An 18,172-nucleotide genomic window follows, 5' to 3' on the forward strand; every position below is an offset into this window, starting at 1 on the left:
CATTGTGGGTCTGGTCGCATGAGTGGGTCACTAGTTGGTGAACGTTCTTAATCAGCCGCATGTTTTTTTTTTGATGGGGCATAGGGTCAATGAATAAACACTCCATCTATACATTTTCCAGAATCCTTGCCTGCTGGTGCAATATTACTTTGAGGAACTCATCCAAAAAGGATTTGTAATAGACTAGTTCTAAAGTAGTTGGCTGTACCCCAAAAAAAATTATGCTCAATATTTTTTCCTTTGGAATTCTGACATACAACTTGCTAATTTTATGCAGAATTGTCATCATAGTTTCCTCTTTGGCACGTTTATCTTTTACCGTCTAGTCACTTTTCCTAACTTTAATGACTGGTCAGATGTATTGATCAAATGCCCCGTGATGGTTTATCCAGCCAATGCACTGTGCACATTATGCTCTTTTGCACTTTTTAAAAGGTCCCTTGGAAACATTGGATACTGCCTAGTTTTCGTGATTGCAACTTTAAACAATTCTGCCCTGCATTACTGTTTGTACAACTACTTACTTCTTTACCGACTTGCTGCAGGTTTTCTAGCTTTTTATGGTCTGTGATTCATTTTAGATAAATAATGGCTATTTAGTCATGAGTTTTTTTGACAGTTTTAAGAGTCCAATAGCTTAATTGTTCACTATCATGACTGCAAACTATTTTTGTATTTTTTATGTTTTTATGGGTTTTGTTAATAAAAATCGAATAAAGCTTTGCTTGACTTTATTAGCTTGCTGTCTAGGAGGTTCTTTTTCACTGCCTCTGTATTTTGGCTGCTGAATGTAGCCTGGCTCTTCTCATTTGAAGAGACTGGTTGTCTTTTCTGTAGCTGCCATTGAGGTTGGTTGTCCTCCATGTGTGAACTAGGTCTTTTGAGACTAGCTTTTGCATCTTTATCCCTTTTTTTAATTCGTGCAGTCTTGGCTTTTTCCCTGTCCAGCATACCACTTTTTTGTTCCTTCAATCAATCAATCAATCACGGCATTTATAAAGCGCGCTACTCACCTGGGAGGGTCTCAAGGCTCTGGGGGAGGGGTAGGTTACTGCTCGAACAGCCAGGTCTTGAGCTTCTTCCTGAAGGAGAGATGGTCTTGGGTTCACCGAAGGTGGGTGGGGAGGGAGTTCCAAGTCTTGGCTGCCAGGCAGGAGAAGGATCTTCCTCCGGCGGTGGCTCTGCGGATGCATGGTACGGTGGCGAGTGCGTGGCTGGTCGATCGTAGCTGGCGGGTGGGCGTGTAGAAGGTCATGCGGTCGTTGAGGTACTTGGGGCCCAGGTCGTGGAGAGCCTTGTGTGCGTGGGTGAGGAGTCTGAACATGAATCTCTTGCTGACAGGGAGCCAGTGCAGGTCCTTAGCTTAGAGGTTTGTCTCTCTTCAGATTCTTTCAGGTTTGTACAGCTTGTTTTATAGTGGATGCTTAGTTTGAATGTCAGGTTTATGGGCATGAGCTCAGCAACGCTGAGCTATTGTTTCCACCACTATTTCCATCTTTCTCATAATTACAAGGAATTGTTCAAGATTCCCCCCCTTGCTGTTCAATGGGTTCAACACGAGGCAGGTTATTTCTAAACTTCGTGATATGCTATTCGTACACTTCTGTTTCAATGCAGCATAGTCTTGCATCGCAGGAATGTAAACAACAGGGAGGAGGGGTGCTATGAACTTCTCTCTGCTCCATTGTCTACATGGGGTTGGTGAAGCCACCTGCGTTATCTTTAGAAATCCCATGTCACCAGTATTCAAGAGGCAATAAACCTTTTCGCAGTGGGTCATCACTGGGGGATGTACAATGTTTGTGGTCACTTTCAGCAAAGACCACCTTTAAATAAAATCTGAGGGGTAGATTTACAAGCCCCTTGCAACACTTTTATGCCGTCGTTGAGTCACTTTTGGGATGCCGCGGCGGCGTAAACAATGCGCCACGTTGCGACACATTTACAACGATACCCATCTAAGGAGATACGTCACATTGTAAAGCCCTGCGTCACATTATGCCTGCGTCAGGTATAATGTATGCAGGGTGGGCGTTCCGACGCAAGAAAGCCTTGTAAAAGTGACACAGTGAAATCTACAAGATTTCACTGAGTCACTTCTACGAGGTCACTGCATCAAAACCTTTCGACTGCTTGAAGCAGGCGCAAGGAGTGACGCAGCACACTAGGAATAGGCATTCCTGAGCATTGCTGGAGTCGCGTCGTGCTTGCGATACGACTCCAGCAATGCGTTAACAGTACGCCAACAGATGCGTGACGCATCTGTCATTCCTTGAGCCATAGTATCGCCGCATTGTGAATGCGACGCATCCATGGTTGCGCAAGGTTTTTTTTGCGTGATGCACTTGAACTGACGATCTCTGCTAATATGCTGAGATGCGTCAGTTCTTTTAAATCTGCCTCTGAGTTTGGAATCCCATTCCTTTAAAAAAAAAAACCAGGAGAAAATGGCTTAGATTAAACTGAAAAGATGATGCTTTTGTTAAATGGTTACTGATGTTTGGCATGACTTTCCAGCAGAGAAGAGATGACAAAGGAAAAAGTGGTAAATGCCTTAAAAATACCTGGGAGAGACAAATAAGAATAATTGCAAGTTTAAAGCTAGAGCCAATGTGTAAAAGAGAAGGGAAAAATAATACGTTGACTGAAAGGGCCTGGGACTCTTAATACAGAATGTTTTTAGATCTAAGTTTTTACCATCAATTGCCTGAGCGCACAGGGCGAAATCTGACCTGTGCTCAATTTGGTTTCAGCTGGAGCCCACAGGCACTTATTTCTGGGCACCAGCACTTATTTTTCCCCATCAGATTTTGACTGAGAGCAAGAGACAGAAAAACACAAAAGGGGGAGAAGGATAAAGGGAAAAACGGCAAAACTACGGGTGACTGGGAGAGAAATTTGGAACAAAAAATACTGTGCAGGAGTGGGTTTGAGGGGCAGGGAGTGTCTGGTCATGGAAAAAGATGCATGAGAGGAATCTGAGATGACACAGCCTTGGTATTTGGCACCACCACCTCCTGTAGTACATACCGCAGCAGCTTCTGAGCAAACAGTTTGGGCACCAGCACTTATCATTTAACTAATTAAGCACTGAATTCTGCACAAATAATGTCCAATGCTGATGGGTTACATGGAATTCTGAGCTTGCCAGAATGTTCTTACCAAAGAATATCCTTATTTGCTCCTTGGCTTAATTAATAATCTTAGCAACTCTGAAAGGTTTCTTTATATTGATTTGCTGTAGAAGTGTTCTTACTCACTTATACTCACCTGTATGCCTGTGTCAGCTCAGAGCTTTCAGGCATTTTGCATCTTTTAATTCATTCTGTATGAAATGTTGTGAACCACCAATGGTCTTCGTCTTACCCATCTTCAGAAGAGAGGAAGCCATACTTTAGCAGCTATAACTAAATAGGAGATCATCTGACCTCATTTAAAAGCAATATGAAAATGTAAATCAGTGACATACTCGGCACTTCAGTAACAAAAACCCAAACTTCTTTTGGATTTGTCCTTAATTCTGCTTTAATAGTAGCCAGATCAATGATAACTACATCACCAGCTCTACCATCAACTCACCTATCATAATCCCAGAGAATGCCAGAATGAGGGCGGCTACAAGCGCAGAGGTCACCACAGAGAGGACCAGCGAGAGAGGGAGATGGTTCTCTGGATCACTGGGCCTTGGTTCCACTGTAAAACAACGACAAAAACATCTGCATGAACAAGCATGATCTGCAGTAATTTGCACGTTATCTCTGAAACGGAACATTTATGGACATGGACTTTGTAACATTTCTGCAATAGAAAACTTTCCTAGTACTCATATTTGATACCTTTTTGTTTGGTAATGTCATGGTGCTCACTCTCACTAAATAGATATAACCTTAAGGCCTCTCTAGAACACTAAAGGAACGCACTAACATTTACAAAACAAATATTCACACATACTGTCACACAATGATCAAATCACCTGCAACTAAAACACTAAGCTAACCAGATGCATTCCCAAATAAATAAATACCACAAACTAACTCACATCAACAACTTGCCATGAGAGTGTTTTCAGACAGCAACATCAAAAATGGAAGCAGAGTTAAATCCTGATATTAATCCTGAATTCGCACCAGACTCCCATGTGGCTGAAGTGTTGCTGAGCTTAAAGGTGTAATCCCGAGTTTCCATCTTCTCGAATGATGAAGCTACGCCGTGTTTTCATTTTCGGCCTAGCCCAGCTTGGAAGTCGGGGCCTCTATTTCTAATCCATCCGGGTTGTAGTTGAACAACATCGGCCGTGGGACTTGGGCGGCGTCCGGTCTCCCGAAGGGGAGAATATCCTGACCGGTTTGGATGGTGGTACGGTGGCCAGGTTGATTCCAAGGATACGGCGGTAAGACGCACCGGTTGCTGTGGACGGAGGTCCGTTGCCCGAAGACCCTCCTGACCCCCCGGGGTCGACGGGCCCGGATCCTCGCTGGAGACGATGAAGAACGGGTGCCCACCGTTAACGTCGGCCCCGCTTGTGCCTGCTACCCGGAGTAGTCGACCTCCGGGGTCAAAGATCTGATCTGTCGCTTTGGAGCGGGTGGTATGTACGCCGTCGTTGCAGACCGTAATGGCCGCCATCGGGGCACTTCACTCGCAGGTCACCGCCATCATACACAAAATGGTCGTAACAGCTGAAATTATGAGTCTGGGACCGGACTACAACCCTTTGATAGACTTGAAACACGTTGCGAAGCAGGGCATGCCCGAGACAGTGGGCTCCGAGCGGAAACCAGATCTGGAGTTTTCTGTTGGATCCCGAACAACAGCTAGCGAGCCTGGAACCATCAAAAACTCTTCATACTCAATGCTGATACCGCCCAAGATGGACATAGCCGATTGCATACTCCAGGGTAATTTCCTCCGTGTCTATCGGATTGATTTATCACTCTTTTCCTCCAAGTTGGTTCAACTACATTCTTGTGATTTACTGTTGATGGAGAGGTATCTCTGTTTAACTTGTGGACTTCGAGTACTAATACTTTGGATTCGATTACACCGTACTGACTTTGACTTTCTCGAACGTTTGGATTCTCCTGTCGAGATGGCGGTTCGAGCGGAGAGAGCTCGCACGAAAAATCGGAGTGGCCAGGGTTGAGTTTGATTGTCTGGGTTTGATAACAAGGCTTTATTCGATACAGGACTTGTAGCCTACAATGATGCGGGAGTCGGGCGTTTTTTACAAACTCCCTTGGTTGTTCTGTTATTGTTGCTTCATAATGTTTTGTTTATATTCAGGGGTGGTTTGCTTCTGGCGGGGAGCGAGGGGGGCCGGGAGCCTGTATGACTTCTCCTCCTCCACTCTTTACCTTCATGTAGGCTTTAGTTGTTGGGCGACAGGCACGCTGCTAGTGGGGTTAGGCCGTAGCCATTGCAGGGGTGCAGGGTGGGGGGAACAGGGGAGGGTTTATTATTTTTTCGTCTTTGTTTAGTTCTATGGCCTTTTTCTTTCTTTCCCCTTTTTACGAGAGGTGGGCTGCTTATCCTGAGTCGATCTTTTTCACATAACTGGATGTCTGCTCTGGTCTTAGTTATCCTGAATCGTGGGTGGACGGACCTTTCTGGCGTTAGCATAACAGGGTTGTGGATAGTATTGTATCTCCTTTTTCATATACCTGTTCATGTTGACGTCTTACTCTCCTGTGCATTGATTTTACCATATTGGCTTATTCGCCTACTCACCGTTGTAATATATTTTACTGTATGACACCTGATATGTGTAATATTTCCTCTTGTTTTTCTTCTTTCAATAAAAATATATATTAAAAAAATGGAAGCAGACACACTGATGGTACCCACACCACATTAAGGCAATGGAGATCAAAAGCAGCCCAAGGTCAGTTGACCAAGACATGGTCGAAGGAGTCACACATGGGTTTCCATGATCATCACTCAATCCCCAACAAAGAACACATGCCTCCTACAATCTATACACATCAAAAGGCACACTTTAATAATTTTAATAGGTACACACCATTCCTCATCCTGAAATGACACAGAGCCCTCTATAAAATTTCATAGTTCATTAATTGATAAATATGACGCACCATGTTGGTAAATAAACACAGACTCACCATCGAAGACGCCAGTACATCATACACCCACACACACCAAACAACAATTATGAATCTACTCTTACGTCCTCAAATCACATATTCAAGGGACATTAACTAATCACAGACCCTCATACAATGTAACCCAGAAAATAACTCAGCAGGAAACCACAAACAGCTCTGGTCGATAACCAATCAAGTAATGCCAAAAATACGGATTACCTCATATCACCCACATCCTCCCATTTATTTAGTTTTAGATAATCAAGTCTGTGTGAGCTGTTTTATATTTTACACCTACACACTCTATCCACATAATTGATTAATCTGCAGATGACAGTGGAAGCCTTGTGCTCTTTTCTAAATCCCCCTAGCACCGACACCATTAAATGTGGAAAACTCTGCATCCTTGAGACCGAATCCAGAGAGTTCAGCATAAGGCCAAACTTAGGTGCACTACCCCTGCCACACCCATACAATCCTACATAATTAATTACTAGACCAAGTTTCAGAACATATGACAATGCTCTGCTGTGTATGCATGCCTTCGGATTATTGAACCGGCCAAATCAATAACCTGTAACAAACTGAATTCCTGATGAGGTCTATTAACATTCTTATCATGCTTTTAAATGTATGCATCGACGCTTTAACTATTGTTTATATTTTTATAACAACTGAGGTTTTCCATTGTGCAAAGCAGGCCTTTGAGGAGAAATCAGAGAGAGCTCAATTGGATAATAAAATAAAAGATAACAGAATATAGTAAAAGATCACACAATTAGGACAACCAGAAAATGTAAGGTTCGCAGATAAATCAGATAGCTTGATTTGGGTTTTAATGGTTTTTAATATTAATTGGTAAAGTGCCAGGCTGCTTTAGAACTCAAGTCTGTACTGTGCAGATTGTCAGATCAATGCTCAAGTATGCTCTTCTAAACAAATTGTCATTCAATGTATTTGCTAAAGCATTGCCATGAAGAATAAAGAGCTGGCAGGATCCTGGATAAAAGAGAAAGACCTTTGGCTACACTGACCCATGATGGGCCAGCCTCAAAGCTGTTCCAGCAGCCTGCAGCCCAAATTACAGATCTGTGCATGTTCGATAGCATTTTCATCAAACTTTCTTCTGCAGGCAGGGTGGCAGCCTGCTTAGCCAGCTCACCAACTTGTGGCAGAAAGCCTGACAAGTTAGCATGACATTTTTGTTTTGCAAAGACATGCTTCCTAACCAGGGTCTGGTTTGGCCTTGGCGCTCTAGGAGTTCTGCCATCCAGTCGTGGTCATTCCTCTTCTTTTTTCCTGTCCGGGACCACAAGGCCTACCATAGCCGTCACTAATAGAAAATTGAGAACTTAGCTGGTACTGCTGTAGAGGCAGAGTGGGTTTCAAGAGCAGAGCCTCCTGAGCACTGCCACTGGGAGCACAGCAGTCAATCAGCTCTAAAATGAGGCAGGGAAACCAAGGGATGGGCAGAATGGGAATTCTGTCAATTGTAGGCAGACATCACATCACACATCTATTTTTAAAATAACCGCTTTGCCAGTATAAGAGGTCTTAAAGACCTTCAACAGTCCAGACATCTGATTATTGTTATCATTACTGGTCATGAAAGAACTACTAATAATGATAATATGCTTTTATTCATCTTCTTATATACCAGTTTCACCATTTCAACTCATTTGAAATAACAAGTGCAACTATTACCCAATTAAATCGAATTGTACTCAATGTTTCCACAGCATAAGCTGGACTCACTTGGATTCACACTAAAGACCTGCACTTAATAAGCCATTTTTCCAGCAGCTATTAGAATTGACAAAGTCATCCTGCCCTCATGCATAGAGAGTAAAGAATCTTTTCTCCCCAAAATATTTTGCTTTTAGAAACTCACGGTATTTTACTTCTTCATGGTTGGAGGCATGCTGAGTAGTCTACAGACTAAGTCTGGGCGGTGAACTCTCATGGAGTTTGCGTTGTTTTCTGCACTGCGCATTACGCAAAGCTCGCGGAGCTCTGAAAAACTCTGCTCCACATAGCGGAGCAGAGTTTTTTTCCTCGCTCGTGTTCGGCAACGTCAAGTTGTCGACCGAAGAAAATCCTCCTTCTGGTGAGATTTCTCCTCGTTCTTCAACATCAAGTTGGCGAGCGCATGTGTGGAAAATCAACCTCCGGGTGCTATTTCTCAACGAGAGCGGTCAGATTTCTCATTGCGAGTGGTAGCGTATGCTTGCGACCGCTCGTGTTGAGAAACTGTCTGTTCGCGTTGAGAAAGCTGCCGCTATATTAAAAATCTACTTGAGCTGCTTAAGGGAAGCAGTGCCCGCTTGCGCTGTGCAATGTGCTGTTTGCAATGATTGCACAGTGCGGACAAGCACCTGGCACTAAAAATCGCAGCGAACAGCATTTTTTTAACACACTCTGCCGCGTGCGGAGCTCCGAACTCCGCCCAGGCTTACTACAGACACATTATTCTCTCTGAAAGGATGTTTTCTTCTGTCCCAGTGCAGCCCCTTTTACGATGGGTCTAGAGAGGTGACTATGCTATCCCTGTGAGGAGTCAAATCCTAACAGCCAGTCAGCTATAAGATGACCATTTGTGTACTTAAAAATGATGTAGTTAGGCAGTATACAACATTCCTCTTCCCAGGTCGAAATCTCTCACATGGCCATACATATGTAGTTGGAAGGTCTTCATATGAAATCTGGAAGGTTTGTATATTTGTGACTAAAAGCCCTAAACCTGAAATCAAAATTAAATGACAATACAGCACTCATCTCATCATGAGGAGCCAGGCCACTACAGGGAAGCTCACTGGTTGCATGCTTCCAACAGATTCGTTTTATCCAAGTCTCTGAACGGAATGTTTGTGGAATGTGCTGGGAAGGTACAAGATGTGAGGGACACCCGATCCACATCATGCCTGAACTAGACTCACCAAAAAAGCCAATGGTCAAGAGGCCTAATGCATCTACTCTTTCTGTAGATTGTTTCTTGTGCTGACAAGAGTGCCAACAAACAGCTAAAGTTGTCTGCGGCAAACATTAAAAGAGCAACAAATATTTCTTTGCCTTATTTTCACCTATGAAAAACTTTTTAAAATGTGCAGTAACAGATGAAACTTGAAATATGAGAACTTGCACTAATCACAACAGAGGGCACGTGCACAAACTGATGATTAGGCATATAAATCACTGAACAGTGGTTGCATCTGTCCAAAGGGAAGCACACAAAACAATTTTGCATAGGTGCATATGAGAAAGTCTTGGTGTGTCATCACACCCTGGCAGGCTTCATATTGAGTAATGACTTTTCTCATCAGCCTGCGGTTCCAGCAGAGCCCTGTGACAATCACTTCGCTGCAGCAGCTTATGCGTGAAAGTGTCTCCACTGAGCCAGCTGCAGCCATGGGTGTGTCAGGGCCTTCATAGCTGCCAAGAAGTCATTTCTATTTGATGCTACAATTAGGCAACAGGCAGGAGTCTTCAGCATCTTAGGTGCTGATTCACAAAAGCATTTATGAGTATGGGAAGCAACATTCACATGTCTTCCATCGTGACAAATGTAGTAATAACAGCTCAGCTCTCAGACTAAATGCATAAATGCAAAAAGAATTACGTAACATGAATGCAAATTAATACACATGTAATTTAATGAGTTAATGTACTGTAAAATTGTATTTTATTACTTCTACGCTTATAATAAATATTTCAAATTATTTTCTATTTTTATTGAAACGATTTTGATATTTTTTTAATAAATAATAAAGTATGGAAATAATTTTCCCTTAGGAAGACCTCTGCTTTTGTGGCAGAGATATCCGCTTTTTTGTGAAAAACTACTTGTAGACTCGTAAATCCGGCTGAAGGGGGCTCCAACCGGCCGGGGGAAACATGTAAGTCTACATTTAGGTGCAAATCTACACTCGGAAATGGAGAATAGCAAAATAATTGCCAAGAACTGGAAATCTACTCAGTCTCCCTCCAACCCTATGTCTGATTTGATTGACTGAAATGGAGTTTGGGTCGTGATTTATTACAACAATGTTATGAGCTGTGCAGGTTCCCTATTGAATAGTGATTGTTAATGATCAAAAAACTGGAAACAATGGGAACTTACAACAGGTAATACTGCGAAAAGCCTTGTTTTGACACCCCCAATGATGGCTGAAGATGTATCTGTACATTTAGTTATTCACAACTTTGTGACTACTTATCCCAAAAAAATCACTGCTGCGGATAGCGAACTAGTCCCAAACCAAGTTAAAAATACATGGTTGGTTGTCCATTGCTCATTTGATGTTGAAAGTTTTTTGTAACTCCGTCTTTCACTGCAAAATAATCAAGAACATTATTTTTTGTGCAAGGGACTGAGAACAGATCTTGTTCAAAAGGGCTGGTGTACAACGTCTATTGATCCTCAGAATGTAAACATGCAGGACACTGGGTGAAGATGCCACCTTCTGGGCTGAAGTGGTCTCCAAAGGTAAGTCGTGTTTGAGGATGTGGCAGGGGGGACCCTGCGGAAAAGGTACAGAATAGGACGTGCGTTAAAGTTACCTAGAGCCGGACAAATAGCACACATAAGACTGTGTCTTTTTACCACATGCGGTAGGGATTCACTGCTTTAGTATCACTCTCTACCCTGTAAAGCGTTAAGTCGATCTTGCGTATAGTCGTGTTATTTTGGCACTTCCTGTGATGTTGAGGCTTGCATGTGCAGTACAAGGCTCTCATTGGGATGTCTACTCACCTTTAAACCACTCTGTGTTCAACCTATGGTTAAGGTTAAGGGAGCCTTTTGCAGTTTCACACTGAAGATTCTCTTTCCACCCACCACCCCTCCATGCCACCAACCTTTCTGACCTGCACTGTGATGTATTACAGGGTTGTGTTTTGCAAACGGTTGGCCAAGAGCACAACCTTTTCATTTCAGACCTTCTTTGGCAGTGTTGCGGTAAACAGCCATGTCTGCTTTTTGGTAGGTACAACATTCCAGCTTGTTTCATTCCATCGCTTTCTCCACCCGGAGCTGAAAGCATCAGTGCCTGCCAGCAGTGCACATTGGCAGGAGACACATGGTGACTGCGGTCTCAGGAATGACGCGGTACTCAAAAGCGCTTCGCATTGGAGCACACATTTGCATGGACCAGGATGAGGAGGCAGGAGGTAGAGGATGAAAAGACAAGTCTTAAGTATAACTGCATGGAAAACCATAGATCCGATGCCCTCAAATTTCAGCACACATATGCACCTGACCAAACCGATCTGCAAGGGCATATTCCTGTTTGTGGAACGAAGTAAGGAAAGCCCACAGTCTAACAATGTGGATGATGTAATTTGTGACGTCATAGTTGACATCAAGTGTGCAGTCATGTGTACTCGATTGTGGGATGTTATGGCCGTGTAGTTCAAGTAAAAGGGTCCATCCCCGTGCAAACTATTTCAGCAGCACCAAGGCATCTTTAAAGGCAGCAATCCAAACAGTAAAATTCAGGAGGTTTGACTTTTTTTTATAAAAAGCTAAAAAGCATTATATGTGAATGGAGTAGCCAGAGTTCATTTGCAATTACCAAAAGCTGCACCAGGTTATCCATTCCGCACAAGAAAGGGAAAAAGAGTTACCTGCACATTTCTCAGCCTCACACAGACTGACAGAGTTCGGACATTTACCTCGCAGGCTGGAGTACTCAGTTGTTCCCTCACTCCCAGAATCCCCTAAGGGGGGATAGAACATGGATTCCAAGGAGAGACTTACTTCTCCACTCCTCTGCTTCAGAGCTACACACAAAAGCTCCGTCCCAACTTTGTTAGAAGTTGCTTGGTTTCTTCTTGGGTGTGCCTAGATGTCCAGCAGCTCTTCTGTGGGATCCATGCAACAGCAAAGAATCAGGACCCGCTACTATTGCTAATTCCTGCTTCCAATGTGCCCTCTTGTCCACCCTGGATTTCCAAGTGGATCTTAGCAGACATATGGTTGACTGACCCTTGAGACGCGCTTCCAAAGCCAGTGTACAAAGGAAAGCTGTGTCCAAGGCATCAGTCTTATCCCGGGCAGACAGCAACAGGCTTTTCCTCCTAACAAGTGCAGTGAAATTCTAGAGTCTCCGTGATGAAATCCTTTCCTAGAGTAGTCATTGATTAGTGATGGGTGATTGGCTTAGCCTAAGAAACATTCTACACTCATCTCATCCCACTTTGGCAGAACTTCTTTTAACTTTCCTGCAAAACAATCCATGAAAGCACTCTTCTGGTGGCTTCAAAGGTGACAGAATGCAAACATAATTGTTTGAGCTTCACCACCATACCCATGGACTGGTGTCTTTTTTTTATTAACTCTTTTTTTTAATTCAAAACAAGGTATGACACATCAGTAATCAAATTGGACACATATTGTCAATATTTGGTAGATTGGACTGGTGTCTTAAAATGAGATAGCCCCCTCTCCCCACCTGTGGGCATTAAAGCACTTTACATGAGCACCTGTTACATTACACAAGGTTAGATTCCTTTTTAAGGGAGAGGAGATTAAGTGATTTGCCCAGAATCACAGGATACTGAACTGACACCGGGCTTCGAATATGGCTATCCAGTTCCGAAGTCGTCAGCTCTGGCCATTGTGGGCTCAGGGCATCTGCTGTGGTGACAGGAGCCAGCCTGGCTTTGACAATGCTATCATCAAAGACAGACCCACAATATGGCCATGTATTTGTATAAATAGGCTTCCTGTGTTAATTGCATGTATATGTTCCTGCAATTATCCTCTCACTTCCTTCATGCCAGGAATCTTTAAGTGGGGTAGATGCCTCAAAAATCTGCAGACCTCTTCTCTGGGCTGTGGAAATCTGATCCAGGTACTGTTGGGGTGGGAGTCTCAGAGATCATGTTGGGAGGCTGTCCAGCTCCTGAAGAGGAGCACAACGCATGTAGAAATCGTCTTTGTGGAATAGTTCATGAAAATCTTGCTCCTCCAATTAAATACAGTTTTTTGTAAGTTGTCATTCTAGCTGTTCTCTGAGCCACGTTAGAAAAAGGTGATTTTATCCTTAAAGAAAACCATGACACGATAGAACGGTTATCCCAGCCTATGCAGTAAATAGCACTTTTTAATCCTGTTATTGCAGAAACATGTCAACCTCTTATTTGGCGTTTCTCATACCACATATTATGCATTTGTTCCTTGCAGGCCCCAAGGCATATTTTACGGGTGACTTTACGGGTGACTTATTGATGATTAAAGTGAACTTTCACACTTGAATCTCTCAAAAGGGTGATGTAGCGCCAAGACACCCTTGGGTTTATGCGCGCTTCATAAGTTGTTTTAATGTGACATAACATGTAAGTCTACACTGCAGGCACATGTGGCATCATACTTTCTTGCCTTTGATGCATTGTCTGTGCTGCTTTACTGTGGCCCTACTTATGTGTCAGATGCCCCTCCCACGCTCCGCCCCCTCCACTCTCCATTTATGTCGGATGTCCACACGCGCAGCGTCCACGCGCTACGGCCCCGCCAAAGGTGCGCCAAAGGTAAGCCCGTCTACGCCCGTCCGCGCCTGGACCGCGCCCAGCGCCAGACCCCCTGGTCCACGTAATGCCCACCCCTCCCGCATCACTTACGATGCCACTACCCTCCTAGCCTTTAACCCCGGCCGCTCCCCCAACTGCGTCCAAGCCGCTCCCGGACACACCCACGGTCCCTTCTCATGCAACTCCTGCAAGTATGACGGCACCATGACCAACTCCTCATCCACTAATACCAAACAGAGATCCGACACCAACCACCTTAAATGCATCCTGCTCAACACCCGCTCGGTCCACAGACACGCCATCGACCTTTAGAACCTACTAGACACCATCTCTCCGGACGTCGCCTTCCTAACAGAAACATGGATGAACGCCACCTCAGCTCCAGACATCACCATTGCCATCCCGGAAGACTATAAGATCATACGCAAGGACCGCACCGGCCACACAGGAGGAGGTATCGCTATAGTCCATAAGAAATCCTTCCGCATATCAACCAGCTCAGACGTCAATCTCGCCAACTCTGAACACCTTCACTTCCAGATCCACATCAACCCCAAGACCACACTCAGAGGCACCCTCCTTTACAGGCCACCAGGACCCCGCGCACAGTTTAGCGAAGACATCACGGACTTCATCACTCCACACGCGCTCCCCTCCAAGGACTACATCCTTTTGGGAGACCTCAACTTTCACCTTGAAAAGAACAACGACCGCAACACCTCCACCCTTTTGGACAACCTCGCCAACCTCGGACTTAAACAACTTGTCACCACCTCCACCCACACCGCAGGTCACACACTCGACCCTATCTTCACCTCCAGCAAACAGGTCTCCTTCAGCCACACCACAGATCTCCTTTGGACTGACCACAGCTGCGTTCACTTCACCTACAACAAGCCCACTTCTAACAACCACCCCCAACCCACCCTGCAAAGAAACTGGAACAAAATCACCATCGACCAGATCTCCTCTTCGCTTCTTCTAAACCACCCAGCACACTCTTCTAACCCAGACCAAGCAGCCACCAACCTCACCCAATGGTTATCCAACAGCGCCGACATCTTACCACCACTGAAAAAACGACAAATCAAACTAGGCAGCAAGAAGGCCTCCTGGTTCAATGATGATCTTAAGAAATCCAAGAAACTCTGCCGCCCCCTTGAGAAGGCCTGGAAAAAAGACCCAACCACCAGCTCCAAGGACGCCTTCAAAAACGCCACCCGCATACACCACCAACTGATCCGGACCGCCAAAAAAGCCGCTTTCAAGGACCGACTAGATAACAACGCCCACAACAGCAAGGAATTATTCAACATCGTCAAGGAATTTACCAACCCCTCGGTCAACTCCAACGACATCACCCCCTCTCAAGCCCTCTGCGACTCCCTAGCCTCATTCTTCCACAACAAAATCGCAGACATCCACAACAGCTTCGACAACCGACCCGAAGACCAACCCACACAACCCTCTGCAGGACCCCCACCCCCCTTGAACATCCTCAATGACTGGAACCCAATCTCCACTGAGGACACCATCCGCCTGATGAACTCTATCCACTCAGGATCCCCCACAGACCCTTGCCCTCACCACATCTTTAACAAAGCAGACTCCATTATAGCACCGCACCTCCGAGACGTCATCAACTGCTCCCTCAACTCCGCCACCTTCCCGGAAAGCTGGAAGCATGCCAAACTCAGCGCCCTCCTGAAGAAACCCACAGCTGACCCCACCGAACTCAAAAACTACCGCCCTATCTCACTCCTTCCATTCCCTGCCAAAGTCATCGAGAAAGCTGTCAACAATCAACTCGCCGCCTTCCTCGAAACCAACAAATCCCTCGACTCCTCACAATCCGGCTTCCGAGCCAAACACAGCACTGAGACCGCACTCATCGCTGCAACTGACGACATTCGATCTCTTCTGGACAACGGAGACACAGTCGCCCTCATCCTTCTCGACCTCTCCGCAGCCTTCGACACAGTCTGTCACAGCACCCTTCTACAGCGCCTCAGAAACGTCGGAATCCAAGGAAAAGCACTGGAATGGATCACTTCGTTCCTCACCGGAAGAACCCAGAGAGTCCGCCTCCCACCATTCAAGTCAGAGGCCACTGAAGTCATTTGTGGCGTGCCACAAGGATCTTCTCTCAGCCCCACCCTCTTCAACGTATACATGAGCCCCCTTGCAACCATCGCTCGCCAACACAACCTCAACATCATCTCCTACGCTGACGACACCCACCTGTCCTCTAACTCACCAAAGACCCTAACATCGCCAAAACCAACCTACACGAAGGAATGAAAGAAGTAGCCGAGTGGATGAAGCACAGCCGTCTGAAACTGAACTCCGACAAAACTGAAGTCCTCATCTTAGGCACCTCCCCCTCCGCCTGGGATGACTCTTGGTGGCCAGAGGCCCTTGGAAAGGCACCCATCCCGACAGACCACGCACGGAACCTGGGTATCATCCTGGACTCCTCACTCTCGATGACCAGACAAGTCAACGCCGTTTCATCATCTTGTTTCAACATCCTTCGCATGCTCAAAAAAACATTTCGCTGGATCCCCACCGAAACTCGTAAAACGATCACCCACGCACTGGTCACTAGCCGACTGGACTACGGAAACACCCTCTACGCCGGCACCACCGCAAAACTCCAGAAAAAACTCCAACGCATCCAGAACGCCTCTGCCAGGCTCATACTAGACATCCCGCGTAAAGAACACATCTCTGGTCATCTGAAAACCCTCCACTGGCTCCCCGTAAATAAGAGGATTACTTTCCGCCTCCTAACCCACGCACACAAAGCACTTTACGAACTTGGACCTGAATGCCTCAACACACGACTGTCCTTCTACACCCCCTCCCGTCAGTTACGATCCTCCAACCAAGCTCTTGCCACTGTACCTCACATCAACAAAACCACCATGGGAGGCAGATCCTTCTCCTACCTGGCAGCTAAAACGTGGAACTCCCTTCCCACTCACCTTCGCCTTACTCAGAACCACCTAGCATTCAGAAAGCAACTTAAAACTTGGATATTCGACAAGTAATCCCCCACCCCTCCGCAAGCGCCTTGAGACCCTATGGGTATGTAGCGCGCTATATAAATCTTTCTGACTTGACTTGACTTGACTTGACTTGGGTTAGTCATTCAAACTATGCTTTAGGGGTCACTGGGAAGTATTCAGCAGCACCCAGATGCAACTACTACAGGGAGAACATTCAAAAAGGCATATTTTACTCCCCTAATGATTCTATAATAAAGTGATGCAAGTGTTCCTGTGTGCTACGGTATTATAGATAATGGGCCAAAGGCAGTAGATGGATGCCACAATTTGTCAACATTGTTTAATAAGAAAACCATTGCTAAGCATTAGTTAAGTAGGACAGTCAAGTTGATCCTATTTAATATGTTAATGCATTAGAAACTTAGTGAGATAAGACATGACCCCGCACAGTGGTGTGTCAGTAGCAATATTGCAAAAGTGATTAAAGTTGTAGGAAGAGATACAATTATCAGGAAGGGACAAAAGCTGTTGAAATAACCTTAATTTTTAAGTCACTATCACAAAATAAAAAATGTTACTGAAAATGTTTTCTTTATTCTAGGTAAGAATGCCAGCTATCCAAGAATCATTTGTATGGGTAACCCATGATCCCAAAATCTAGAGAGACTTTAAAACTTGCCATTGTCGGCTAATGGGTCTCGCCATCCTGCTTCAACACCCTGCGCATGCTCCAAAAGATCTTCTGATGGATCCCCACCGAAACCAGGAAGACGGTCACCCAGGCCCTCGTCACCAGTCGTCTGGACTACGGGAACACCCTCTACGCTGGAACCACAGCCAAACTCCAGAAAAGACTCCAGCGCATTCAGAACGCCTCAGCATGACTCATCTTGGACATCCCTCGCCACAGCCACATCTCTGCCCACCTGAAAGACCTGCACTGGCTCCCCGTCAACAAGAGGATCACGTTCAGGCTCCTCACCCACGGACACAAGGCTCTCCACGACACAGGTCCGAAGTACCTCAACAGCCGCCTCACATTCTACACACCCACCCGCCAGCTCCGATCCGCCAGCCTCGCCCTCGCCTCCGTCCCACGAATCTGCAAATCCACCGTCGGAGGAAGAACCTTTTCCTACCTGGCAGCCAAGACATAGAACTCCATCCCCACTCACCTACGGCTGACCCTGGACCATCTCTCCTTCAGGAAACAACTCAAGACCTGGATGTTCGAGCAGTAACGACCCCCAAAGGCCCCCCCGTCCCCCCTCAGCGCCTTGAGACCCTAAGGGTGAGTAGCGTGCTATACAAATTCTGTTGATTGATTGATTAATTGATTGAATGGGTCAGTTAATTCTAATGTCCTCCCATATGCAGATATAGTAGTCTTTCGGCGATAGGTTTGCTTCAGTTCCCCAAAGAAAGATAATCAGTGGGCAGACTGGATGGTGAATTGTTCAGAAACAAGTCAAGTGCTTCAGACGCGCCATGACTATTGTCCATGAACTCTGATGGATCCCATCCTAGACTCGT

The 18,172-nt window shown here is 45.4% G+C and overlaps 1 protein-coding gene across 1 annotated transcript in view; it reads right to left on the reverse strand.

The window, feature by feature from the left end:
• The window catches only part of ALK (ALK receptor tyrosine kinase), a 2,610,699-nt gene that overhangs the window by 240,398 nt on the left and 2,352,129 nt on the right, over window positions 1-18,172 (reverse strand). The window contains exon 20 of the mRNA XM_086925973.1: window positions 3,580-3,693. Coding sequence (XP_086782099.1) covers window positions 3,580-3,693 — 114 coding nt within the window. The remainder of the gene's footprint in view (window positions 1-3,579; window positions 3,694-18,172) is intronic.

This window comes from Lissotriton vulgaris, chromosome 6, assembly GCF_964263255.1.
Source record: "Lissotriton vulgaris chromosome 6, aLisVul1.2, whole genome shotgun sequence".
Lineage (NCBI taxonomy): Eukaryota > Metazoa > Chordata > Amphibia > Caudata > Salamandridae > Lissotriton > Lissotriton vulgaris.